The sequence below is a fragment of the Carlito syrichta genome, unplaced genomic scaffold, assembly GCF_000164805.1.
Source record: "Carlito syrichta isolate Samal-C Ts95f unplaced genomic scaffold, Tarsius_syrichta-2.0.1 Scaffold305645, whole genome shotgun sequence".
NCBI lineage: Eukaryota > Metazoa > Chordata > Mammalia > Primates > Tarsiidae > Carlito > Carlito syrichta.
In genome coordinates, this window is record NW_007249741.1 from 624,519 (window position 1) to 648,867 (window position 24,349).

Sequence of the window (24,349 nt, forward strand, 5' to 3'; positions counted from 1 at the left end):
TAATTTATTCACATTTCTTTTTTTCCTTGTTGTGACAGATGCAAATATTATATTTCACCAATGGTATAGGTTAAATGTTTTGGGCATAACTAAAGTTGAATGACCATTGTTTGTGTACAGATATATTCTAAATTCTATAAAATGGAATCACAAATGAACATTTAGGTCAGATTTCTAAGTAGATTCACTTAAATTTATGACGTACCTGAATGTCTATAACTTAGACTTCCTATGTAATCCATAAACTACTAGAGCAAAGAGGATCTGTTTCTTTCAAAGACGCCATAGTTTATTTTATTCTGTATTTTTTACATTTATCAATAGAGTCAGTATGGTGAATGCTGAACTGGGAGTTAAGGGAATTGCAATCCCAGTCATTATTATTCATTGTTTCATAGTGTGATTTTTATAGAATGATTAACCTCATTGCCGCCAAGTTTTATATCAGTAAAATAAAAGGGTCACATTAGGTAAAAATCTTTATAGTCCTCATATTTTATATGTTAAGAACCCCCAGAGGTTGTTTAGAAATATTTATCTAAGGGTAGTAATGTGTAAAGGTCAAGTAAAAATTACATATTCAAGACCCTGTTATGCCAAGGTGAACTTTTTATAAATTAGTTGAAATTTTATCTAAAACCAAATTATAGCAATTGACAGTTTTAAAAAAATTGATTATGCTGCAGTCTGAATCTGAGTTAGCGATCAGAAGGTGAGCTTTTCCAAAACTCATGTAGAAATTCTTCAGTGATTTATATGGCTAAATGACAGTCCCATGGGGTTCCTTCCCTCTGATTTCATTACTGCTACAATACCTTCACTCTGGGAAATTGGGGTTTTAAGCTATTCAGAAAAAGAATGCTAAATTTGATGTCTATTTTCTTTGTCAGTCATTATTAATATTATAATAACATCTTTTTTACTATGCATATCTCTAAATTAGTGGGGTTTTTTATCAATACAAACATTTCAAAAATCTAATTTAATCAATTGAAAAACTGAAAACTGGTATAGGGAATGTCTCCATTAATGGTCTTAAGGATCAGTTTTCTTTTTTCTCCTCAGAGTACAAATGTGTTTCAAGAAAATTCAGTCTAATGGACATTAAGAGACAAGTTCACACTCAACATCTTCAGTCTAACCATATTCACATTTAAATTAGTTATCTAGCTGCTTATTGTTCTTGTTATTTAATCATTCAAGTGTGAGGACAGGCATGTTTCAGTAATAATTTTAATTCATTTAGAAAGTATTGAGAAATAAAATAACTGAAAATTAGTTTCAGTTTTTGGACAGCTGGTATTTAAATAAGGTAGGAAGAAAACAGGGTGGAAAAAAAGGTACTGGTGTTTTCAAGTTGTTATACTGAGCCAAGAGTTCTTCTAAGGCTTGGAGTGATTTCAATTGAGTTGTAATTCAAACTCATATGGAGCTTACAATGCACCTTCAACAGAGTTTTGCAAAGAGTCTATAGGAACTGTCAGGAGCAGAAAGATTACTTCACAGTAATGACTGTTGAATTGAACTATGCTTTTTGATGTTTTACTTTCTGAATTGAATTGTTGGACAAGATTAATTGCACACAGTGAGATTTTAAATGAATGACGATGTAAAAGCATTAAGTTTCTCTGTATGCCACTTGGGGGAAAATAGCTGAAAGGTTTAAATGAATAAATGTATTTAATGCATAAAATGCCTGAGCTAATTTTAAAATTCCTTTACCAACATCCTTATTGAAAATAGAAACCCACTTTATTCATCTGTCCTGGTTATATTGCTCTGGTTAAAGTAATTTAATATTCCTGCCTTCCACTAATCTTCTAGTTCAACAGAAGTAAACAATAGGTTTCATAAATTAAAAATACACTCTTCTGAACATGCTTATAAGATTAAAAAAACAAGGCTGTAAACATTTATGACTGAAACAAACTAGATTGTTCAAATACTGCCATGATGTATCATGTATATCAATATGGCAGTGATATCAGTTAGAATGCAAACAAGGTTTTAAATGATGTGCCCCTTCATTTCAGCTGGAGAATCCGCTTCACACCATCTGCCTATCAGATGGTTAGGAACCAGGACTGCGTATTAATGCCACATGTTCGATTTTCCTCCTTCTTGTAATGGTTAGATTCATATTGCTAATAGCTGTGCATGAGCACTGTCGATGAAATTTCTGTGACGGTGGAGTGATGAGATATTTATAAGCCGCCTGTCTCCCTGAATAATCAGTAGGAAGAATGCCAGACATAAATAACTTATCAATTCCAGAATATTAATAATATCTACCATTGGCTACAATCTACTGCATGTTTAAAATGATTTTTTCTAAATTTGAGGAAAGTAAAATCGACTAAGAAAGAGTCTGTCTTATGGAACATTTGAATACTTACCATCTCTTGGATGTAACCCATTTTATTTAACCATTAGTTTTGGAGAAATGCACTTTATATGGAATGCAGTGTAAAAGTAGACAACATATCAAACATTTGGAAGTCATCTTGATGTCTTTGAAACCAAAGATCAAAGATTGGACCTTTCAAGTTAATGAGCAAACAAACAGATCAGAGAAAGAATTTGACAGCAATATGTCTCTTTTATTGATATTTATAATCTACAGTTGTAATCTTCTCTTTATAACTAAGGGTACTAACTTATTTGAAATAAATAGAATGGGGATACTTTTTCTTTTAAAGAGGGTGATTAGGATTTTATAATGGCACTTGAAGAATTTAGAGGCTGTTTTAATAAAAGTTTAAAACAGAAGAAAAACGCTATCTTTACAAAGTGAAATCAAGCTCTAAATAGTAAGAATGCCTGCTTATCTTCCAAAAAAAAAAGTCCATAGATTTATTTTGGGACATTGAATTTGAAACAACGAAGTCTTTATATCGATACAGCACAGAGTGGCGATTTCGTGATTTTATGATAAATTTGAGCAATGTAGACAGCTAAATCAAATGATTTGATAGAAATATGGTTTTTAGATATCCATTTGTTAAATGGCTAAATTCTCACTGTGCTGTTAGGTACTTTTGTCATACTTGCATTTTTGTGAGTAACTGAACAAAGGTAAAACTAAACATAAAGACGTGACGGACATTATGAGTTATATCGTACCAGCTGTCATTTGTGGAGGACTTAATATGTCCCCATGCTGGGGCTGATGTTATTTCACCTTAATTCTTCACAACACCCCTGTGAAGTCAGAACTGTTTTTGAGATGAAAATTTTGAACAACGGAGCATTAGATAGCTTGCTACACCATACCAGATCATTTTGATGCATGTTGTCTAAAGTTTGTATGGTTTTTGGGAGTGACTTTTTGCATCCACTGCATTATTATTTCTTATATGATAATGAACTTAGATAACTAGAAACTTCTATGTCAGTCACTTAACAGGAACTTTAAAATACTTTAGTGTAGCATTAAGAAGTAAAAGTAAAAGAAATAAATCAGCCAAGATAAAAATTTTAACAATAGCTAATTTAAAAAATAATATAGAATTTATCATAAAGAAACAAAGCAGAATGGAGACCACCACATGAGTTTGTATCATAATTCAGGTAATAAAATGACAAACTATGTTTCTGAACTCTGTGTAAATATGTTTTCATTCTTTTAAGTTGTAAGTGGTAGAGTTCATCAAGATCAAATAGAAAAAAAAAAAAAAAAGAAGAAACCTAAATATATTTGCTTCATGTAGGTCACATAGACTGTTCACCTGAGTTTGATACATAGTCCCTTTCCTGAAGACCACTTGGAGGCCTAGGACTGCATAATATATGACTTACTATATTTCCTCTAAAGAAAAACATCTTTTTAAGAACAAAACAACTCTCAATCCATTTTTATCAGTGAAAAATGATTTTTTTAAAAAAAAACATTGTGTCATTTTGTTCTGCTCTTAAAGTAAAACCACTTTTTTGAGGTCTTTGCTTGTTTTTTGAAAAATGATGAAGAATTATAGAGCCCCTCCAGCTAATCAGAGTAGTCTCAGCTGTATTTAGGATTCACTACCTAGGCTCCCAACCTTCTAAAAAAAAATCTGGAAAATGTATTTTTAGTATATGTTAAAGTTTCCCCATTGCTGATGATAAAATTGGATTAAGAATCTTTTTAAATAAAATTAAATTATACCTCATTTGACTTCTCAGTTCAGTACTTTTCTTGGTATATGAGTTGTTATAAAAGTTCTCTGAAAGTGTAAAAGTAAGTTGAGTGAGGTAAAATAGGTTAATCATTCCTTAGTGTAAGATATCATTCATCCATTAATGTATTTGTTCTTCATATATATCATCTCTCTCCACATATATACACACATATACATATATATATATACAAAAAAATGTAAAACTTTTTCCTCCAATGAGAGGAAAGAAGAGAAAGAACTTACAAATTAAAGAATCCAGAATAATTACTCAAGCTATTCCAATAACAGTTTCCAAATCGATTCATGCATGTTATATATGTAAGTGGTAAGTAGACTCAGCAGTGTGTATGGCTGTTATATCAGTGGCGTGTAGGAGTGCTGCAGTACCTTCCTGGTCTCTGTGTTTATGCTGTGGGAGGCAAACGACACAAAAAGACTCATTTTTAAAAAGTTTACATCACACTAGAGAGCAGTATGTTGCAAAACTCTTGCTCCTCAGTCCTACCTGAACTTGCATTTTAATAAGTTCCCTTCATGATTCTTAAGTACACACAGTCTTGAAAAAAACAGCAGTGATGATCTGCTTAGTCAATAAGCATTTATTATAAGACACAGATACCCTTTAGTGTAAATTATTGTTGTTGAATGATCAGAACCAACTCGTTGAAATGCACAAACACAGATTCCTGAGTCCGTTCCAGAGACAGATTCTGTGAATTTGGGCCTGGGGAAGATAATCTCCATCTTTGCCGTGCACTGCAGCAGAATTTGCTATAGATAATCATTTTGATAATGCCTAGTTCTGAGGGGAAAATGGTGTTGTTTGGGAAGAATTAAAGGCAGTGGCAATTTGTAGTATAAGGCACTTCGAGGTGGGCTATGGAAGGGGATGGTAACACAAATTTCCTGAATCTGAGACATGGGGAGAAAAGCTGTAAGTGAGAAAATGGTTGCAAAGGGAGGTAAAAGTGTGTGGCAAATGTTGTGGGTTGCCAGTGTTTACAGAAGTGGACAATTCTTGACTACATAGAAAATGTTGTCATAATTTAAATTTTTTATATCAGCAGTCCCTACCTTTTTGGTATCAGGGACCAGTTTCATTGAAGACAATTTTTCCACAGAATGTCAGGGAGACGGGATGGGGGAGAGTGATAGTCAAACCTCACAATTAATGTCAATCTGTATTAGCAGCCACTCCCCAGCACTAGCATCCCTGGTTCAACTCCGCCTCAGATCATCAGGCATTAGATTCTCATAAGGAGCGTGCACCCTAGACTCTTTTCATGCACAGTTGCACCTATGAGAATCTAATGCCACTGCTGATCTGACAGAGTGGGGCTCAAGTGGTAATGTGAGTGATGGAGAGCGGCTGTAAATACAGATGAAACTTCACTAGCTCACCTCCTGCAGTATGGCCTGGTTCCAAATAGACCTAGACCACAGACCGATCGATCCGTTGCCTAGGGATTGGTATATACTACAGACCAAAGATGTGAGTAACTTTTTGACTTTATTACTTTCTTTTTTTCTTTTTTAAGTCTGCTTTGTTAGGGAACAACATACACAAAGAGATCTCTAACTAAGGTTGATATATGGATTGCAAGCTATGGTTTTATTAGAGAAAACAAGTTGGGGGGCATTTGTGGATTACATCCGGTTTTTGAAATGGACATTTCAAGGCCAACAGGAAGTACAATAAGTGCAGAGGGGATGAACCTTTTATGATTCTCTGCAACCCTTGGCAAGATGTACCTTTGAAGAATCACGGTTTATATTAAATTAATGAGATTTGCAGCTTCTAGTATATGCACATTTATTGTAATATATAAATAAAGTTTTAAATTGCTTCCTGTTGACACTGTCAAAATAATTATCATGTTCCTCCTGTGGATTTTTTTTTTTCCCCAGGGGATCTAATAGACTTTTTTTAAATTCTGTGACAATTCATGCCAGGCATTGTGGTAGATTTTTGTGATACATATACTAAGAAATTATTTCTGCCCTTTTAGTGCTATAACCTACTTAGAAGAGCTAGCCATAAATTCGCCTCATTAGCCACCCCCCAGAAAAAGAGGTGCCTTTCCCTACTCAAATTGGTCATTAAGATGACCAGTAGAATGCTACAATTAACCAAAAATATTAAGTTGTAGAGGCCCAATCCAGACCTACTCAGTCAGGCTCTTAGATAGTAGTGCTCAGCTATTTGCATGGTTTAAAAGCTCCATGGCTGATTCTGATGCACAAATAGGGATGGCAATTCACATACACCAGGGGTGATGAGAACGCAAGCATGTGGGTCACTCACTGTAGATGAGGGGTAGGTGGGGGAAGGTCAGACATAGTTCTTTAGAAGAGTTAGTCTTGAACTAATTCTTGAAATGTTGATAGCTATTTCCCAGGTAGAGAGTGAAGAGTGAGGAAACTGATTTTCTGAGAGTACACAGTTAAGCCATCACATGAAGGAGGCATACATAGGTAGGTCTGAAGCAGGGAGCCAGAGAATTTTTTCCAGAAATTGAGAACAGCATGTGAAAGACTGACTTGAAAGAAGGAGTGGTTGGGTTCATTTGTGGAAAGGAAAGAAGCCCTGTGTACCTGGAGCACAGAGAGTGAGGAGAAGTCGAACAGAAGATTTTTATAAAAATAGACAGGGAAATGAGCACAAAGGGCCCTCGCAGCCATTTGTAGCGTCAGACTTGATCCTAAGAGAAGACAATGAACGTCATGAACAGATCTTCATTTTTATAAGATTATGTTGACTACTACATGGATAATAAAAGATTGGAGGTGGTGAATGTATTACATAGTAGAAGCTATTATGAGTTTATTGCAAGACTCTAAAAAAGAAAAGATGGAAGCTTGTATTGGTGGTGTTTGGGCAATGGAAATGGAAAACATTGGTCAAATTCAAAAGCTATTAAGTAATTAAAATTGAAAGCCCATCAAACAACCAAGTGAGCTAATGGACTAAAATCAACAATTGCATATGTCAACAATTATATATGTTGTAGCTTTCTCCCTGCTTACATAAAACTGGCTAAAAGTAAAATATTAAAAAAGTATTATAGTTAAGTTGCAGCATGTGTATGTGCATGCATGTGTGTGTGGCATATACACATCTTTTGGAATTTGTATCAGAAGTGTAAAATTGGGGAAAACTGTTACGTGCAAAAAATGAAGGAGCACTATAAATAAGATCAGCTAAATCATAAAATCATACAAAGTATTTTTAGAAAAAGTATTTTTCACTTAAGACAAATGTAATTTTTCTAGCTGAAGGGGGCGCAGGAATCTTTGCTAGGTGAGGACTTAACTTATTAAGGAACTAGAATATACAGCATGCCTAGTTTTTCTAAACGCAATGGGGCATTCTTCATATAGTTCATCTTATTTATCCTCATATTTTCCCTTTGGGATTAGAATAGTTTTGCAGATGAAGAAACTGTACTTAATATTTGATGGTTGTTTCAAGGCCATATCGTGCACAGTCATGTTTCATGCTGTATAACTTGATTTGGATCTATATGATAATAGCAATCATATATCAAGTTTCTTTATTATTTGAATACTATGACCAAGATTTACCCGCAACATAAATCAAAGACAAAGACTTTAGAAATGTCATAAATTGGAGATGGGTCAACATCAGGCCATCAAGGAAAGGGACAAATGGGATGTTCACACTGGTGACAAGGCAAATTGAGGGAAAAGATTTGCTGGGAAACACAAAGAAAATTTTAAGAGAACAGGAAAGAAAATGTTCTGAAACATCTTTGAAGGAAATGAGTAATTGGGGAGAAAATTCAATCATAGGAAGATGAGAGAATCCGTTCAAGTTGGGACTTAAAAGGCAATGAATGTTCAGATCAAACCCAGATGGACTCTTTGAGTTTAGATCAGTGCTTTTTAAGCAGCGGTTATCAGTTTTTCATGCGCAGATCCAATCTGAAGGTCTTGTTGTGCTGGGGTGAAAGTTGTCAGGGATTCTTTGGTCTGATGTAAAGGTGAGGTGAAGCCTTCTTCTGACCTCTAAAAAAATAGCAGAGATTTCCATGGAAAAAGATTTTCTTATAACTTCTTGGGCAGTAACTTATTTGCTAGAGTAACTAGCAAGTGATGATTAGCAGGGAGGAAAAGGAGGAGAGCAGTGCTCGGTCTCTAATCCACCAGCTGGGAGTGGAAATAAATCACACAGATAAATTCAAATGGCTGGGACACTGTAGTCAGAAATACTAAAGCAGCCATCGCAAAAAGAACATTCGTTGGCGCGGGGAGGGGGGCAGATATATATCTTCTCATAGACTGTAAAAGTTTAGAATTAGGAGAGCTCACTCATATATTTCATGTCTGTCATTTTGCAGAGAAGGGATGTCAGGCTGAAGTGAATTGACTTGGTAAAAGTTCACACGTGTAAGGAAGACAAACCACTCCCTGCTAAAAACTTCTGCGTGTTATCTCCCTTAAAAAATGCATAAAGTCGAAATAGCATGGCCTGATCTTCCAAGATGTTGTCTCATACTCTGTTTCTAATCTCATGATTATCCCTGCCTTCTGTTCTCTGAATGGACAAAGATGAACTGTTCTGGACAAATGTCATAGCATAGTGGCTAAAAGTGTCTACTCTGGAGCTAGAATATGCTGTTTTTAAATCCTATGCCAAGGTTTCTTAATATGTAAGGGATAATAGTGATAAATCACATAGGGTTATTAAGAGGATTAAACTACTTTTATGTTACTTAAACTAGCACTTAAATTTAATAACTAGAAGCTAAGTGTTAGCTTTCATTGTATTTTATTTTGTTTTTGAACACCTTGGACACTGGGGATGCCATTCTGTGTAGCAACACATGGTCCTGACTTTGAGAAGTTTACAATCTAGTGAGGGAAACAGATGTACCAACAGAGACTTACTGTGCAACCTGGCATGGGTTGTAATAGAAGCACAGGTATAAACATGACCCTCATGAAGAAGAAAGGCAAGACACCAATGGAGTGGGCAACATGGGGTGGCATTTTGTCCGAGGGTAGAAAATCAGGGAAATGAGTTATGGGGCAAGAATATTCCAGACCAAGGGAATGGCATGTGGGAAAGACTTGAAGAGGCAGTGCATAGGTAATGGTGGCATGTTTGACATAGCTGGGGCATGGCATGACAGTGAGGAGCTGGATGATGAGGTAGGTTTACACTCCTGAGTGAAAGGTCTCGTGGATGGAGCTAGCAGGTCAAATTTGTCCTTCCAGTTGGGCAGCTATAGGAGATTGTAAGCAGGGAGTGCCGTGTTCAGACTGGTTTCTTTGAGAGATAATTGTGGCTGCATTTCCACCACCATCCTGTGTATGAATTATGTTTCTGTTAATATCCAATTTGGGGTTTTAGAGAGCATGCTCCCCCTTATATCAATGTCGTTACATTGGCTAGCTGGGAATAAATATAAGTTATCAGAGTGTTGTGTGAAGGAATCCAATACTCTAATATATGTTTGTATGTGTGTTGTGTAAAGGACATGGACTATTACGTGAACTATCAGAAACTGAATTATCTCATTTTTAATTTATTCTTTTAAGGTCTGACAGCAGCAGCTGCAGCCGCTGCCGCTGCCACCAATGCAGCTATTGCCGAAGCAATGAAGGTGAAAAAAATCAAATTAGAAGCTATGAGCAACTATCACGCCAGTAATAACCAACATGGAGCAGACTCTGAAAATGGGGACATGAATTCAAGTGTCGGTAAGTTTTATGTTCACGGAAACTTATTGTGATCACGTTGCTACTGAAATACAGTACTTCCTTATACAGAGCATAACTTGGCTACTCATGGGTACTTTTAGCTTGAAAATAGCATATATTTTGAAAATATGATTTTGCCTCTCTAATAACATGCACCCTAAATAGATAATTAGCAACATTATTCTTTATTATAAGGTCAACTTTGTGTCTGCAACTTCCACTATAAGCATTCAGTTAACATCTTTCTTTTTTTTTGTTGAGACATAGTCTCACTCTGTCACCCACACTGGAGTGCAGTGGCCTCTCCCGGCCACCGCAGCCTCGACTTGCTGGGCTCCGGCGATCCTTCCGCCTCAGCCTTTCGAGTAGCTGGAACTACAGGCGCGCGCTACCACACCTGGCTAGTTTTTTGATTTATTATAGAGATGAGGTCTCGCCAAGTTGCCTAGGCGGGTCTCGAACCCACGGGCTCAGGCAATCCACTCACCTCTGCCTCCCAAGGCGCGGGATTACAGGCTGAGCCACCGAGCCCGGCCACTTAACATCTTTCGTCATAATACAAATACACTTTAATCAGCAGAATTCTGAAATATTGAGTATTGCTAAAGTGACAGAAAATGTGTGTAAATGAAACCCTACACTTTATTTTTTATTCTTTTAATGAAATTGTTAGTAAGGAATTTACTACCAAGAAGAGCAAAATATATAAACTTAATCCTTTCATGTGGCATCAAGAATAAGGATTATGTAGTTGATTAACTCTATAGGCAACCATTATCAATGCCTCTCTCATTTAAGAAGTGCAACTTTAAATTTCTTGTGGTTTTTTTCCCCTTTCTTGCTGTATGGTGAGAGAGAGATAAAAAGTAAACTGTCACTTTCAAACCAAAAGAAACAGTTTTACTTTTGCTGATATCCATTTGGGTAATTTACTTTGTCAAACACAACTTCAAATGTGTGTTAATTTTTTATTAATGAAATCTTTAGCATCTGATACAGTAAAACATTTTATTCTGCTACTGTGCTGTACTGTTTCTCTTTAAAATGCAGACATCATGCTCAAAATATAATTTAACAAAAGAAATTTGGATATTGTAAGTCACTACATCCAACATATGATCACGAAGGACACAATAATTCATGGCTATTCGATTCAACTCTCTTTTTCATGCAGCATTTTAGCAGGTTACTTCTTATTTTAATCATCAGCTTTCTACTATTAGTATATTAAGACATAGTCAAGGGTATATAATGGAATACTATGAGGCCAGGAACAGTGGTCACTCCTGTAATCCCAGCACTTTGGGAGACTGAGACATGAGGATTGCTTGTGCCCAGAAGTTTGAGACCAGCCTGGGCAGCATAGTAAGACCTTGTCTCTACAAAAAAAGTAAAAAAAAATTAGCTGTGCATAGTGATGTACACCTGTAATCCCAGCTACTCTGGGGGCTGAGGTGGAAGGTGCCTCTGAGTTCAGGAGATCTGTCTGTCATGAGTTGTTATCACGCACCACTGCACTCCAGTCTGGGAACAGAGTGAGACTCCAACTTTATGCAGACTGTTTTTGATAGTTGGTGCTATGAGGACAGATTCTTAAAATGGCAATTTAATAGCATTTAAAGCAAAGCATATTAAAACGTGATACCGCTGCATGAATTTTCCAGAGCAAAAATTGGCTTTGGAGACACTAACAGGTGTAAGATAAGGCAAGCATAGCTCATAATTAAGCACTGACACACACTTAACATTTGATAGTATGTAATACCATTTGCCTGCTGACCAAATGTCACTTACTTATTTTGGTGCTTAGGCTGGCATATGGCTTAAAAAGAAGCAGTTTGAATTTCCTTTTGTATTTTAGTTGGAAGAAATGACTTTTATTTTTTTTAAAGTATGTAGGTAATAATTTTTACTGCTTTTTAGTTTGACGCCCACCATCCAATGCAAGTTTGAACCAGGAGCAGAATTTACTTAAGTTTTCCGAGAATCTCTTAATGTTTGGAGATTGTGTTAATATAGGTGCCATTGGCTAGCCTCTAAGGCGTGCAGGTCATTTATATTAGCAGTCTTCAGCTGATTTGGCAAAAAGCTGTTATTATTATTTTCATTGTATTCTCACATGTTCTCTAAGAATTTCCATTTTATGATACTATCCTTCTTGAACACCGTCCCCCCCAGACCTTTATTTAGAAAGCAAGGAAAGTGAGTTTGGGGAGAGTGTTGGGTAGCGAGGGGACAGCAATGGTGAAGGTGGGTTGGACTGGCATAGATGAAAGCAGTTGCTGAATTGCAGCTTTAGTGGCCCTGGTCGTCTCTGGTTCAGAAGACATCTGCCTCTCGGTAAGTGTTCAATAATTAATTGCTCTATGACTTTGGAAAGGTATTAATTAAACTTTCTGAGCCTAACATTCACATCTGAAAAATGGCAATGATAATAGTATCTAGATCATGAAAATTAAAATATTTGTTGTGTTTGTCACATGATTTATTACAGTATTTGTTTATCACATTGTTTGGTCACAAGTAAGGTTAGTGGTTTTGGTGTTGTTTTTGCTATTATTATTATTGCTATTTTTTCAAACTTGTCCTCCCGAAAACCACCTTCCTCTCTTTACTGCCATCAGCTGTTTCTACCTTTGTTTTCGCATCCTCCTTGGTAGGTATTATGTGTTAAGCTATAGGCCTGTGAAGAAATTTGGGGGCAGCAGTTATATCAACTGGATTTTGTTGAATGTGTGATTTTAGCTCATTCTAAGAATACAAAAAAAAAAAAAAAATCACAATGCATGCCCAGCACTCAGGAGACACACAGTCTATGGGTGAGATGGCTAGGTAAGCAGGCAGCCATAACAGGATGGTCTGGATCCTCCAGAGAATCAGTTCCCGTGAAGTGGTGTTGAAGCAAATGAATTCTAGAAGGAATCTCAAGAATCTCCAAGGTCTGTATTTCAGAATACAAACTGCTCTCATGAATCTATCAATTGACTCTATGAAGTAGTGAAAACCTTCAGAGACGTGCTACTCAAATGATGTATTGGTGCTACTCAGTCTTGCCCAAATCCAGTGACAGTTTGGAGGCCAATTCAGGGCTGTTTTTTTTCCTCCTGTAGTCACGTGGCTCACACGTTCTGTTAAACATTTTAGGCTTTCCTTTGCAGGCGCGCTGTTTTTTTCCCCTTGGTTGTTAATAAATCTTTATAGCCCCAGAAAATACATTTTGTTTTTTCTTGGTTTGGTTTGATTTGGCTTGGTGAGGTGACAGGATAATTTTGTTATGGATGGCACTTTCCACTACATAATCTGAATCTTAAAAATTAGCCAGAAAAGGGTGTTTAAAGAAACCTTTGACACTGACAATTATTTTATATCTCAGCTTTACATGGTAACCTTGAGCTCATATCTTTCCAACAGAATGATCACTTTAGGAAGAAGTGAGGACCTCAGGATAGATCAGAGTGAGGCAACAGCACCTGAGTGAAATATATGACCATGTCGCCATTCTCCCTCATCCACAATCAATTGGATTCTTTTAGTTTAATATTTACTTGCTAAGATGAGATGCTAGTCTGCATGGTGATAAACAGTCTGCTCCTGGCATCTGAAGGTGACCTGTCAGTTCATATGGACAAATCTCCTGCTTACTGAAATGTACAAAATAAATCATTAAAGCAGGCAGGTGCTCATTCCCAGATTTAAATCACCATAGATTTATGATTTGAATTAATGCTTCATTTGGCCATAGAAATAGATGCTGAGACAAATGATATGCACTGGTTGGGGTTTCCATACTGTAGCCATCCTGATATTGATTACTGAGATGTCTTTGCAATCTCTTGTTTATATCAAGTACTATCTTGTGACAGGTTGGCTGATATGAGCTACATTGCAGATAAGAAGGAAAAATGTCCTGGATTCTTTTTAGTGGCAACACTATCCACAACATACAGGCCAGATAAATTGCTATTTTTTTGCTTTAAGGACTGATCTACATAACCAGCCTAAAAAAATGCTGTTTGGAAATTGGGACTGGGATATTGCAAAGGCAGAATTTAAAACCGGTGAACTCAAGGTCAATTTGATAGTATCTATAGCTATGTTTTTATGTGTTTATCTTTTTTTTGGCATTATGTACACTTTTGAGGCTACTAAATTAATCACAATCAGTTTAATCTAAATAAAGGAAACTTAATTTTACTTCTAGTTTTTAAATGCTATATAAATATTGACATAGTGAGCATCTCTTAATAGTTTCTATGTTATTTAAATACTTGCTAAACTGAGTATCTCACTCCCTTCTCTAATGACAACAAAGGAAATAACTCTGTAAAGATAAATATATTCAATATTATTCCCAAGTGCAAAATTTTGTGGACTGTAATTTACTAACAGGCAGGAAAAGACTGCATTTTTACTTCTCTTAACGTTTTATTTAAGGAAAACATTATGTATACAGTTTAAAAAATACTCGGAGGATTTAAGAGGGACCTTTGCCACTTGCTAATATCTGACTCATAGAACTGGTAAACAGCTATCAACAATAGTGGATTGCTTGCTTAGTAGGAAATGAGTTCATATCTATTCAAAATGTGATCTCAAAACAGATGTCCCAAGAAAATCTCATTGTTTAAACTATAGTCATAACCCCCTAACTGCTGTTATTTCTTTAAGGAAGTGAAGTAGTCATAAGACTTCAGTATTTTCTCTTTCTGAACATTATGGAACATAGACAAGAATACAGCAATGCATTGATCAAAAAACTTAAACACATTTCACATGCCCAAACATATGATTCTTTTTTTCAATTTCTCAAACTTGGAATAGTCACAAGGATGTTGAAGTTTCAAGTAAAAATAAGGACTTGATTTTGGGAGTGATAGCCGTATTCTTCAATAGATATTTCTCACTCCTTACTTCTTTCTCTCAATCAATAAAGGAAAATAAATAAATATATGAAAACAACAACAAAAAAATGCCAGGCAGATAAAGAGATAAATTATCTTCTGTAGCTCAACATCCCCTTATCTTTTTTTTAATTTTAACCATTCCCGAAGAAACATAATAGCTTATACTGGAGTCATTTCCTTTCTTCTAACACACGTGTCTATTTGGAAGGAAAAAATTAATTTTATGATTTCAGGAAAAAGTCTTGGAGACCTTGAGAAAGCAAATAAAAGGAAACTGAGAACGCAGGCCACCAAGCAGAGCTCTGCAGTTGCACACTGGATTCTCTGCCTTGGCAATGTTAATGAACCTCAAATCCTTCCTATAATTAGATGAGGGAATTGCTTATATTTTCAAACAGATGATGCTGCTATAATGAAACGATTGACAGGGAATTTAAGAGTGTCTACAGTAGTCATTTGGTTTCTGTTATAAAAAAAAAAGTTTAAAAAGAAGATTGGCTTTAGACATAGGTCCTGAGAGAGGTAGTAATTTACATAGCATGCTATGACAGGTGTCTTTGTATAGAAAGGAAATAAAATGGAAGACTAGAGAAATGATGGGCAGGTATAGCAATTTTTTGGGGAGGGGGTGTCCTATGCTTATTCTGCTTAGGTTCTTTAAAAGGGGCCGAGACTCAAGAGATGGATCCGGATTGAGTGCACAGCTGTAACTGCTGATGAGCTAATTGCTCCTTATCTCTCAGCCCCATTCATCTTCATTTTTTACCAATTACTGAGAATTATCTGTGTTCTCAGTTGGATATGAGAGTTAATCCTTTTTGGTTAAGCTGGCAGTACTGTGAGCAGATTCCAAATCGGAGGGTGAAAAAGCCAAAGCAAGCTTGCTCTAAAAATGTCTCCAGTTCAATTACAGTATCACTGATTTACAAGAAATTTGCTATTGTTTAACAGATTAAATGTGGAAAGTTTTTTTTTTTTAACTTGAATGTTTTTCTGCCTAACAATGATTTTTAAGATCCTTTTTCCTGCCTAATGAGTAAAATTTAACATTATTAACAGCCTGGGTCTTGTAAACATGGAAACACATAAGACTACTCTAAAAATGCAAAAAGAGTCTAACCCATGAAATGAGGAGTATTTTAGAGTTGATAGCTGTCGATGTATATATAAACACTTTTAACTGATGCTTTTGCTTTCTGTGGCTTCACATATGGTTAGGAAAGTATGTCCAAATATAAACTTTTTTACAAATGTCACATTAGTGGAACTTTAATAGAAGACTATATGAGCATCTCTTAAAAGTGTAGGAACTGCCATGGTTTGTAATTCAATTGATTGTGAACAGGCCATATGGTTAACATCATTCCCTATGCAAAAGATGTCTTCATATCCTGACATTTCACACAAAGTTGCTTACCCCAACAACAAAAGACAAAAAAGTCTAGGTTACTATTTAATCAGTTTTAATTCATTTTTAAATATTTAGTATTTCAAAATTTTTTCTTTATTACATATTTTAAATAAGATAATCTAATGTAAAATTCTAAAGAATAAACCGTCAATTTAATACAAAATTGTCATAAATATATTGTGTAAAATTTTATTGTGTAAAATTTTATTGCATGACCAAGATAAGTCCTACATGCATCCACAAACTGAGGTGGAGGAGCAAAATGTAAGTAAGAAGATTTAGGTTCTAGCAATAATGTAGCTAGTAAATAATATAGCTACTTTGATAAGTTGCCTAACTTCTCATCTTTCTTATTTAGTAAATAAGAAGTTTGATGCTCAAGTTCCTGCTTAGCCCTAAAATTATTTGATTTTTGAAACCTCACTAGAATAAAGGACAATAAGATATTCTTTACAGTGATTGCCAAAGTAAAACTCCAACCGGAAACAACCAAAACATCCCAAATCAAGGCATCCTTAGGTATATTGCAGTACATCTATTTACATGTTGTGCAACCATTACATATGATGGATAAGGTTGGACAATATTTATTTTGTATGTAAGAAAAAGGGTGGTACCACATCATCTACCTTGGTTCCACATGTCAGTTTCATTAGAGTTTGGAAGAGATGGGCAAGAGTTAACATTGCTATATTATTGTGGGAAAATTATGAATATTAAAAAAATAAATATAGCTTAAAATTAGATTATTTTAAAATGACATGTGAGTATGCTAATTACTGATCGTCTATGAAGCTCTTTCTTACTATTTTCTAGAAATTGGATGGCATCATTTTGTATTTTCTTTTATATTTGTTTTTGATCTTCTTATTTATATAAAAGAATAGAAACACTAATGATGACAACAGGTGACTATAAAAAATAAATTTACTTTAAAGTAGTTGAAAATGTTTTCTTAAATCCATTTGTATGTATTAATAAAATCATTCGGGTATGATTAATAACATGTACTAGTTTCCTATATGAATTGTTAAATGTATTCTATGCTGTAGATAAACAGAATGCAGAGAATATTTTCATTTCTTTAATGCAGTGTCTGTTTCATTTCCTGAAAACTTTAAAAATCTATACGGATAGTTGGAGAACATAATTAGTAAATATTGTACAGTGTTCTTGTTTGGACTTCAATGTTGGTTATTCTAACTAATGACTGGATAACAAAGTAAATCTGATAATTCTAGCATATCATATTAAGAATTATAAATAAAGCAATTTTATTTGACTCTATATCCTTGTGTAGTTATAAAATGTAATGACTATAGGATGTATTCAAATGAATGTGTTTTGTTTCAGATTTTATCACATTACAGGAGATTTAGTATATTTTTATCAAGGAAAGTCCTGGAAATAGTCATTATCAACCTATATAAACAATGTTTGTAAATTTTGAAAAACAAATAAAATGGAAGCAAATATTTGATAATAAAATAATCTTACACCATATTCAATTCTTTTAAGATCATGCAAATCTTGTTTTATTAATTGATAAGGATATGATCCTATCCAATTTTAGTCATTTTAAATTTTAACTTTATATGATTGATGATAAATGATTAAAATACATTTTCAACTTTGTGTTTGGTAAAATATAATGTTTGATGATATATATTTTTAAATGTTTTATGCTGTTTGATATTATAAAATATATTTTTTTGATTTTCCTGGGATGTTCATGGTCCAACATTGCTGTGAGTTTGTGCATCAAGTTTATAACTCTGAGCCCAGTGCACCTGTCACCAGACCTAGAATCTCATTCGTGTGACTGTGATTCTTCTCTAAATTTTCTAAATATTCCAAAATTTGTACAAAGCCATTTGTACAAATTATGGTATGCCAAACTGAATACAAAATAGTGTAACTGAATGATAATAAATAAATAATATAGTAGTTGACATAAATGTCTAAAAATACCAATTCACTTAAGATGAAATAATGTGGCATGGTTTCACATGCTCTTGATGTTCCATTTCCCCCCCAAAAAATGATCCCAGATAATTTGGAAGATGGGAAAGAATGGAGGATTTAAATATAGTTTTCTTTAACAGCAGGTCATAATGAAAACACAGACCCTTACATTCAGTGCTGAGAGAATTACCAGTTTGATAATGATTAGGAATGTTGTTATTAAAACAGTATGTGCAGTTCATTTTCAACAGTTTTGAATTAGAGTCTGCACTAATGAAACGGATACGGTTTCCTTCACAAAGGGCAGATCTGTTAGTTAATATCGCTGCAGCAGTGCCTCGCAGACCATGCCTTTAGCTCTATTTGTATTTCACAGCATGATAAGCAAAGAGTGTTGATTTTCAAGGATCCTGCTGATGAAAGGTAATGGCATTATTACATCTTTATCTCAAAAGCAGAACTGAGTGGTAAATGATTTTTTTTTCTATGTTGCACAAAAGATTTCTTGGTTAGAAAGCCTTTTTTATTTCTTTACATCATTTTAGTCTTAGAAATGATATGTTATTATTTAATGTCTGCACAGCAAGCTTGAAAGCACCTAATAGCGAATGGATTGGAAGTGAAGTACCTCCTGCTCACAGATATGGATCTTCTCAGTCACACGCTGTACCAGCTGTCATCCCAGCCATACTGCTGTGATTTAATTAGTCTGTTTATGTCCTTTCTAATAATATTTCCATCTCTATGAAAGGGCAAATGCGACAGGGACTTTTTCCCTCTCTGGTTCTGCAGACTGAAGAATGTGGCCTACATCTGATAGGTGGGGATACAGGATTGAATCACCATTCCTGTCACTTCAAGCTGTTGATAAATTGTTTGGCCAAGAAGTGTACTTACTTCCTTGGGGTCATTTGTAGGCTGAGAGTGATCATCTGCATAGGGACAAAGAAGAAAGTGTATATATGTGTACATATACATTGTGTATGTAATATGTATAACATATATGCACACATATGTGTTTTGAAGTTACAACAATTTATAAGAAAATATGAACTTTGCATTTTTATCCATCCTGTGCATGTCTTTATAGCACATATTTAAATCTTTTCCTCTGTTGAGTTAATATAATATAGCAACATTGAAGGAATTCTCAGGAAAATTTTTCATTTTTCTAAGTAAAAATTTTAAAGATAAATAATTCACCTGGAATTTTACTTGTACAACAGTATAGATTAAGATCTTTGAGGAAAAAAATCTCAGTTTTTTACGGGATATTGCCTTTTAGGATATCTAGGGAAAAACAATATTACTGTCTTCATAAAACAACTGATAATTATATTTTTACTTAGTTTTTTTCCCAGAAAGTATATTTAACTTAAAAGGATAGTTTATATTAAAACTATTATACCACACACAGTGTTATATAAGTATGCATAAATTAATAAGCAAATATAAAAATGACATAATATAATGTGATGATTAATGTGTAATTTATGTCCAGGCATTATGCCATTTGAGTGACAAGACTACTTCAAAATCCAGTGGCCTTAGGAACATTCTTGCTTTTGGCTAAGAATTCTGTGACCATATAATGTTTCAGTAGACACAGATCCGTATAATAGAGCTGAGGAGGAAAAAAATATTTCCAAAATCAATTTCAATTAGTTTTAATTTGACTCATGTTTGTCTTTGGGAAAAAAGTGTATATTATTTATAAATAATCTGTTAATCAGTTTTATGTATTTTAGACTGCTTTTTGGAAGTAGACTAATTTTCTTCACCTCTATTGAGTGCTGAAATTTTTGTGTTGCTAGGACTTCTGAATTATCTTCGTTTTGCTTGTATTTTTGTTTATCCTCTCTCAGGTTTCACATTTGGCTATCCCAACTACATATTTGCATAGGACCTTATTAAAACAATGGTTCTATTAGGTAGCATAGATCCAGTATTTATTTAATGTAAAAATATCAAGGTTATTAAAAAAGCTAATCTCCTCAAGGTAGTCACACTGTTTTATAAGTGACTTCCCATAGCAATCCAAATCTCAGCCTCTAGCTTTAGTACATATGCACTTATGTATTTTTTCTTGTTCTTTCATTTATGTGCCACTGTCCAGACCTTTGCATACATCAAGAGGAAAGGTCATTTTCTGGAATATTTTAAAAGGCATATGTGAAAATGTGCATCAAAATTATACCATTTATTATTTCTATTTGTACATGATAGCAATATTTTCAATTATTTTGATTCTTTTTCTTCATAACATATAGTCTTAGCAATTAAATAATTTGGCTAGAAACTTATACACACATCACACAATTTATTCCTATATTTTAGCATTCAATAACCTCTGATAAACTTATTAAAAATATAAACTGAATTTGCTAACTATATTAATTTTTGTAAACTACTTTCTTAATTATTTTATTTTGGAAAAACACAGTCATATTTCTTTGACTGTCTGCACAGAAGCGTGATTTCACTGTTTCTCTACATCGCTATACTGTTGAACCTAAATGTTGATGATTAAGTTATCTTGACATGAACCATTCTGATGCTCTGAAAAAACTCACCACGAAGCATTTGATGGTATTTTTTATTAATTGGATAAATGAATTGTGAGATGTGTGATTGCATGATGATGTACTCATTTAGTTGTTGCTTTTTGCTTTTACTAATCTCTGTCATATTGGATTTATAAATGGAACGGAGTGACCTTTGAAACTGTGATGGAAATGAAGAGATAAACACAACTTGAAAGGACAAACCAATTAATATCAATGTGTTTGTTACACATACATGAGGAATTTTAATCCTTTGCTGTCTACAGTAAATTTGTGGTTCATTTATTGAGTAAGGGAGCACACTTTTTGATAGTTGCAGGTTTTTATCTTATTTTTCTAAAATATCTTTTATATGGTATCATGCATATATAGCATGATTAGCTTATTTTTAGTGCTTAAAAAGTTGGCAGCACTACCTTTGAAATGTTTGACAATATCTTCTTAAAGAAAAACACTTAATTATGTATTCACAATATGCCAACATATGCATATGTCTTTATATTACTCTTTATCTTACTCTTTTTTAAAAATCAAGATACTATAATTTTGAGTATAGTAATTTCTTGAATAGACCTTGGCTTTATAAATTTAAACCCATAATTTATCCTCTACCATTGTCCATAGAATGAATACTTTCTAAAAATCTCAATTCTGGAATACTAAATAATGTACTTGTTATTTTTACCTTTTGACCTATAATATTAAAAAGTATTTTTCAAGTTCAGTAAATGTACTTGAATATGCTTTAAAAATAAAACTTGAGCAGCCGTTTATACTTTCTTCTTACCTTGTGCTTTCTCCTTTTGTCATCCCCAGTTAGGTCTTTTTTACCCAATTAGGTTTATTTTATTTTTAAAAAATAAACCATTTCTGCTGTGGTGTGAATTTTAATACACTTGTGCATACTGTTCCCTTTAATGTCTTAATTATAGAATATAATCAATTTAATATGCAGGTTGGAAATATTGCCATTGATGCACAACAAAGAAAAAAGTACAACAAGCTTGATATTTTAAAACACTGGCATTGAAAGACTTTCACTTCTAATTGATTTTTAAAAGAGTTCCCTGGAAAAGTGAGCTCAGAAATGTTTATAACAGCTTTGGCAACATTCCAAGATGTTTACCACAAAGTGTAACTCAGCAATTTCTGAGTTTTTCTATCAACTAAGAACGATGTGTCCCATAATTGGTTTAATCCATGTTGATATTGACCTCACACACATGTCATATTTTTAAATATATAAATTCTCAAAATGATTACTTCAGCATAGGAGACATTTTTCCCTTAGAGTTATATTCTTAAGAAAGGTATGGATGAGCAAAAAGTGTATATTTTAAATTTTCTGAAATTATATATTTTATTTACTAACCCCTTTTAATATATTGACCTTTGAAACTTTGTTTAGTAAAGCTGACACAAAATGATGCATTTTAGATACATTAATATTATAGTCCCCCATGTTTTATTGTAGGTGTGAAAAACTTCCTCAGACAGCTAAAAAGTTAATGACTATGACATCCATTCTGTTTTAACAAGTGAGTAGACGAAAATACATGTAACATTGACCACAGCAATTATTTTAAAAGGCTATTACTAAGTATTTCAGGAAAAATGATTCTGTTGACTAGTTGTCAGTTCCTGTACTTTTTTCTATTGATTGCTTTTGAATATATAGCTCCATGATTGATGCTGAACCTACTTTCTGTGAGTTAAAAGAGATCAATTTACACAGAAAATGAATATACGCGCTTTATTTAGATCTGTACTTTCTAATAACATTAATTTTATAGTGTGATGTTCCTTAGAAACAAGTCATGGAGTAGTTGGAAACACTGTAACCATTTATTCTTCAGAGTCTTTGGTTAGTCTATGATTTTTCTTAGGTGTGATTCAGCACAGTAATGTGTTATTTCAAAGTATGATCAGCCAGAATGAATCATTTATTCGTAAATATTTCTTTTTGAGTTGAAGACTGCAGCATAATTATATAACATCTACATATTCCTCCAGGAATCTGGAGTGATTTGAGATTTGAAATTTTCGTATCATAAACTCATGCAGTGCAGACAATATTATATTTAGTCAATGACAAGGAATTCTAATTAGTTAGATATAAATCACTAATGATGAGAAATAAAGATGACAAAAACAATGAATAAAAAAGAAATGAATTTATAAAAACAGGTGAGGAAGTCACCCACTATACACTGTTACTTAGTTTGTCAAAACAATCCATTATGCAATGCATGATGCTTCTGAGAAAAAGATTTGGATGAAAATCTTGTCTCTAAATATGAAATTCACATCTATTTTTTAAAAATGTTTGAACCCTAATACTTTAGTAGAAATAAATTAAATATTTATTTTAAATTCTACACACACACACACACACACACACACACACACACACACACACACACACACATACACACCCCAAACACACATTTATGCCTGCTTTTACACTATTCAGAACTCAATGCCCTATTCTTTTCTTATTTAGAGTAATGCAAAAACCTGCACATAATGCAGTTGGGCATAATTTTCATTTTCTTCTGCTACAAATAGTCTTGATATAGTCATATTTAACCAAAATCCAAGATATACACATACCTAATCCTCATGCCTCCTGCTTTCCCCAGTGTGCCATTTCCTTTTCTGTTAATCTTTATACAGCCTCAAGTTTGTTAGTACTCTTGTCATATTTTCTGCAGTTCCCCCCAAAGGAGTCTTTTGGGGGTGAGGAGACAGAGAGAAAACATGTAAATCAAAATTAGGAGAACCCTGTGTTAGTATTGAGCATAATATCTGGTGCCTTGCTGCTTGGAGGTAAAATAAGATTCTTTTTTTTGTTTGTTTTTTACTATTGTTATGACATTTTTAGCTCTTTACTCAGTCTCTCTGAGTCTCAGTTTCCTTATCTGTATCATAGATATAAAAATGTGAAGTATTTCAGGGGCTCTTGGAGGATCATTCGGGTTAGATTAGTTTTCTGAACATTGCTTAGTACATTCTAAGCTACTGTATTAAAATTCATTAAATGTAACATAAAAGTAAAATACCAAAGGTGTCCACATACATATACACTCATAAATGTCTTCTAAAAAGCTGGAATTTTCAGTCTTCCCAGAGCCTCAACATTAGTTGAAACCATTCTTCACTTGCCTAGGATCTTCATGAGTTGATCCTGATTGAATATTTATTCAAAGGGTGTCTTACTGATTATTTGCTGCAGTCTGAGCGTAGTGTGTCAAGCTCAGAAAATATGCCACAATATCCAGATTACATTGCTATTTTCACATAGGAGGAGGAAAGTGGTCAGTTATTCATTTGTACATTTTTTTTTTTTAGAAATCAATAATCAGCCAATAAACTTTTAATTTGCAGTAGTGGGACACCGATGGGGGGGCACATAATATCAGTAAGAGTACCAAACATTATCTTGTATGATGACCACTTATGTACCTAACTGTGAATTGTACCCCACATCTTTAAAATTAAAAAAAAGAAAAGTTTTGTCCCATTTTATGTTATCAGACAAAATACGTACTTCCAACTCTAAAAACAGACATTACTTTATTCAGTGCACATAAGACTTCCTTTAATTAGCCCTTAATAAGC

General features: G+C 34.0%; 1 protein-coding gene across 1 annotated transcript in view; it reads left to right on the forward strand.

The window, feature by feature from the left end:
* The window catches only part of LOC103264319 (dachshund homolog 1), a 420,253-nt gene that overhangs the window by 216,706 nt on the left and 179,198 nt on the right, over positions 1 to 24,349 (forward strand). Inside the window, 1 exon segment of the mRNA XM_008061964.2 lies at positions 9,723 to 9,884. Within this exon segment, the coding sequence (XP_008060155.2) occupies positions 9,723 to 9,884 (162 nt within the window).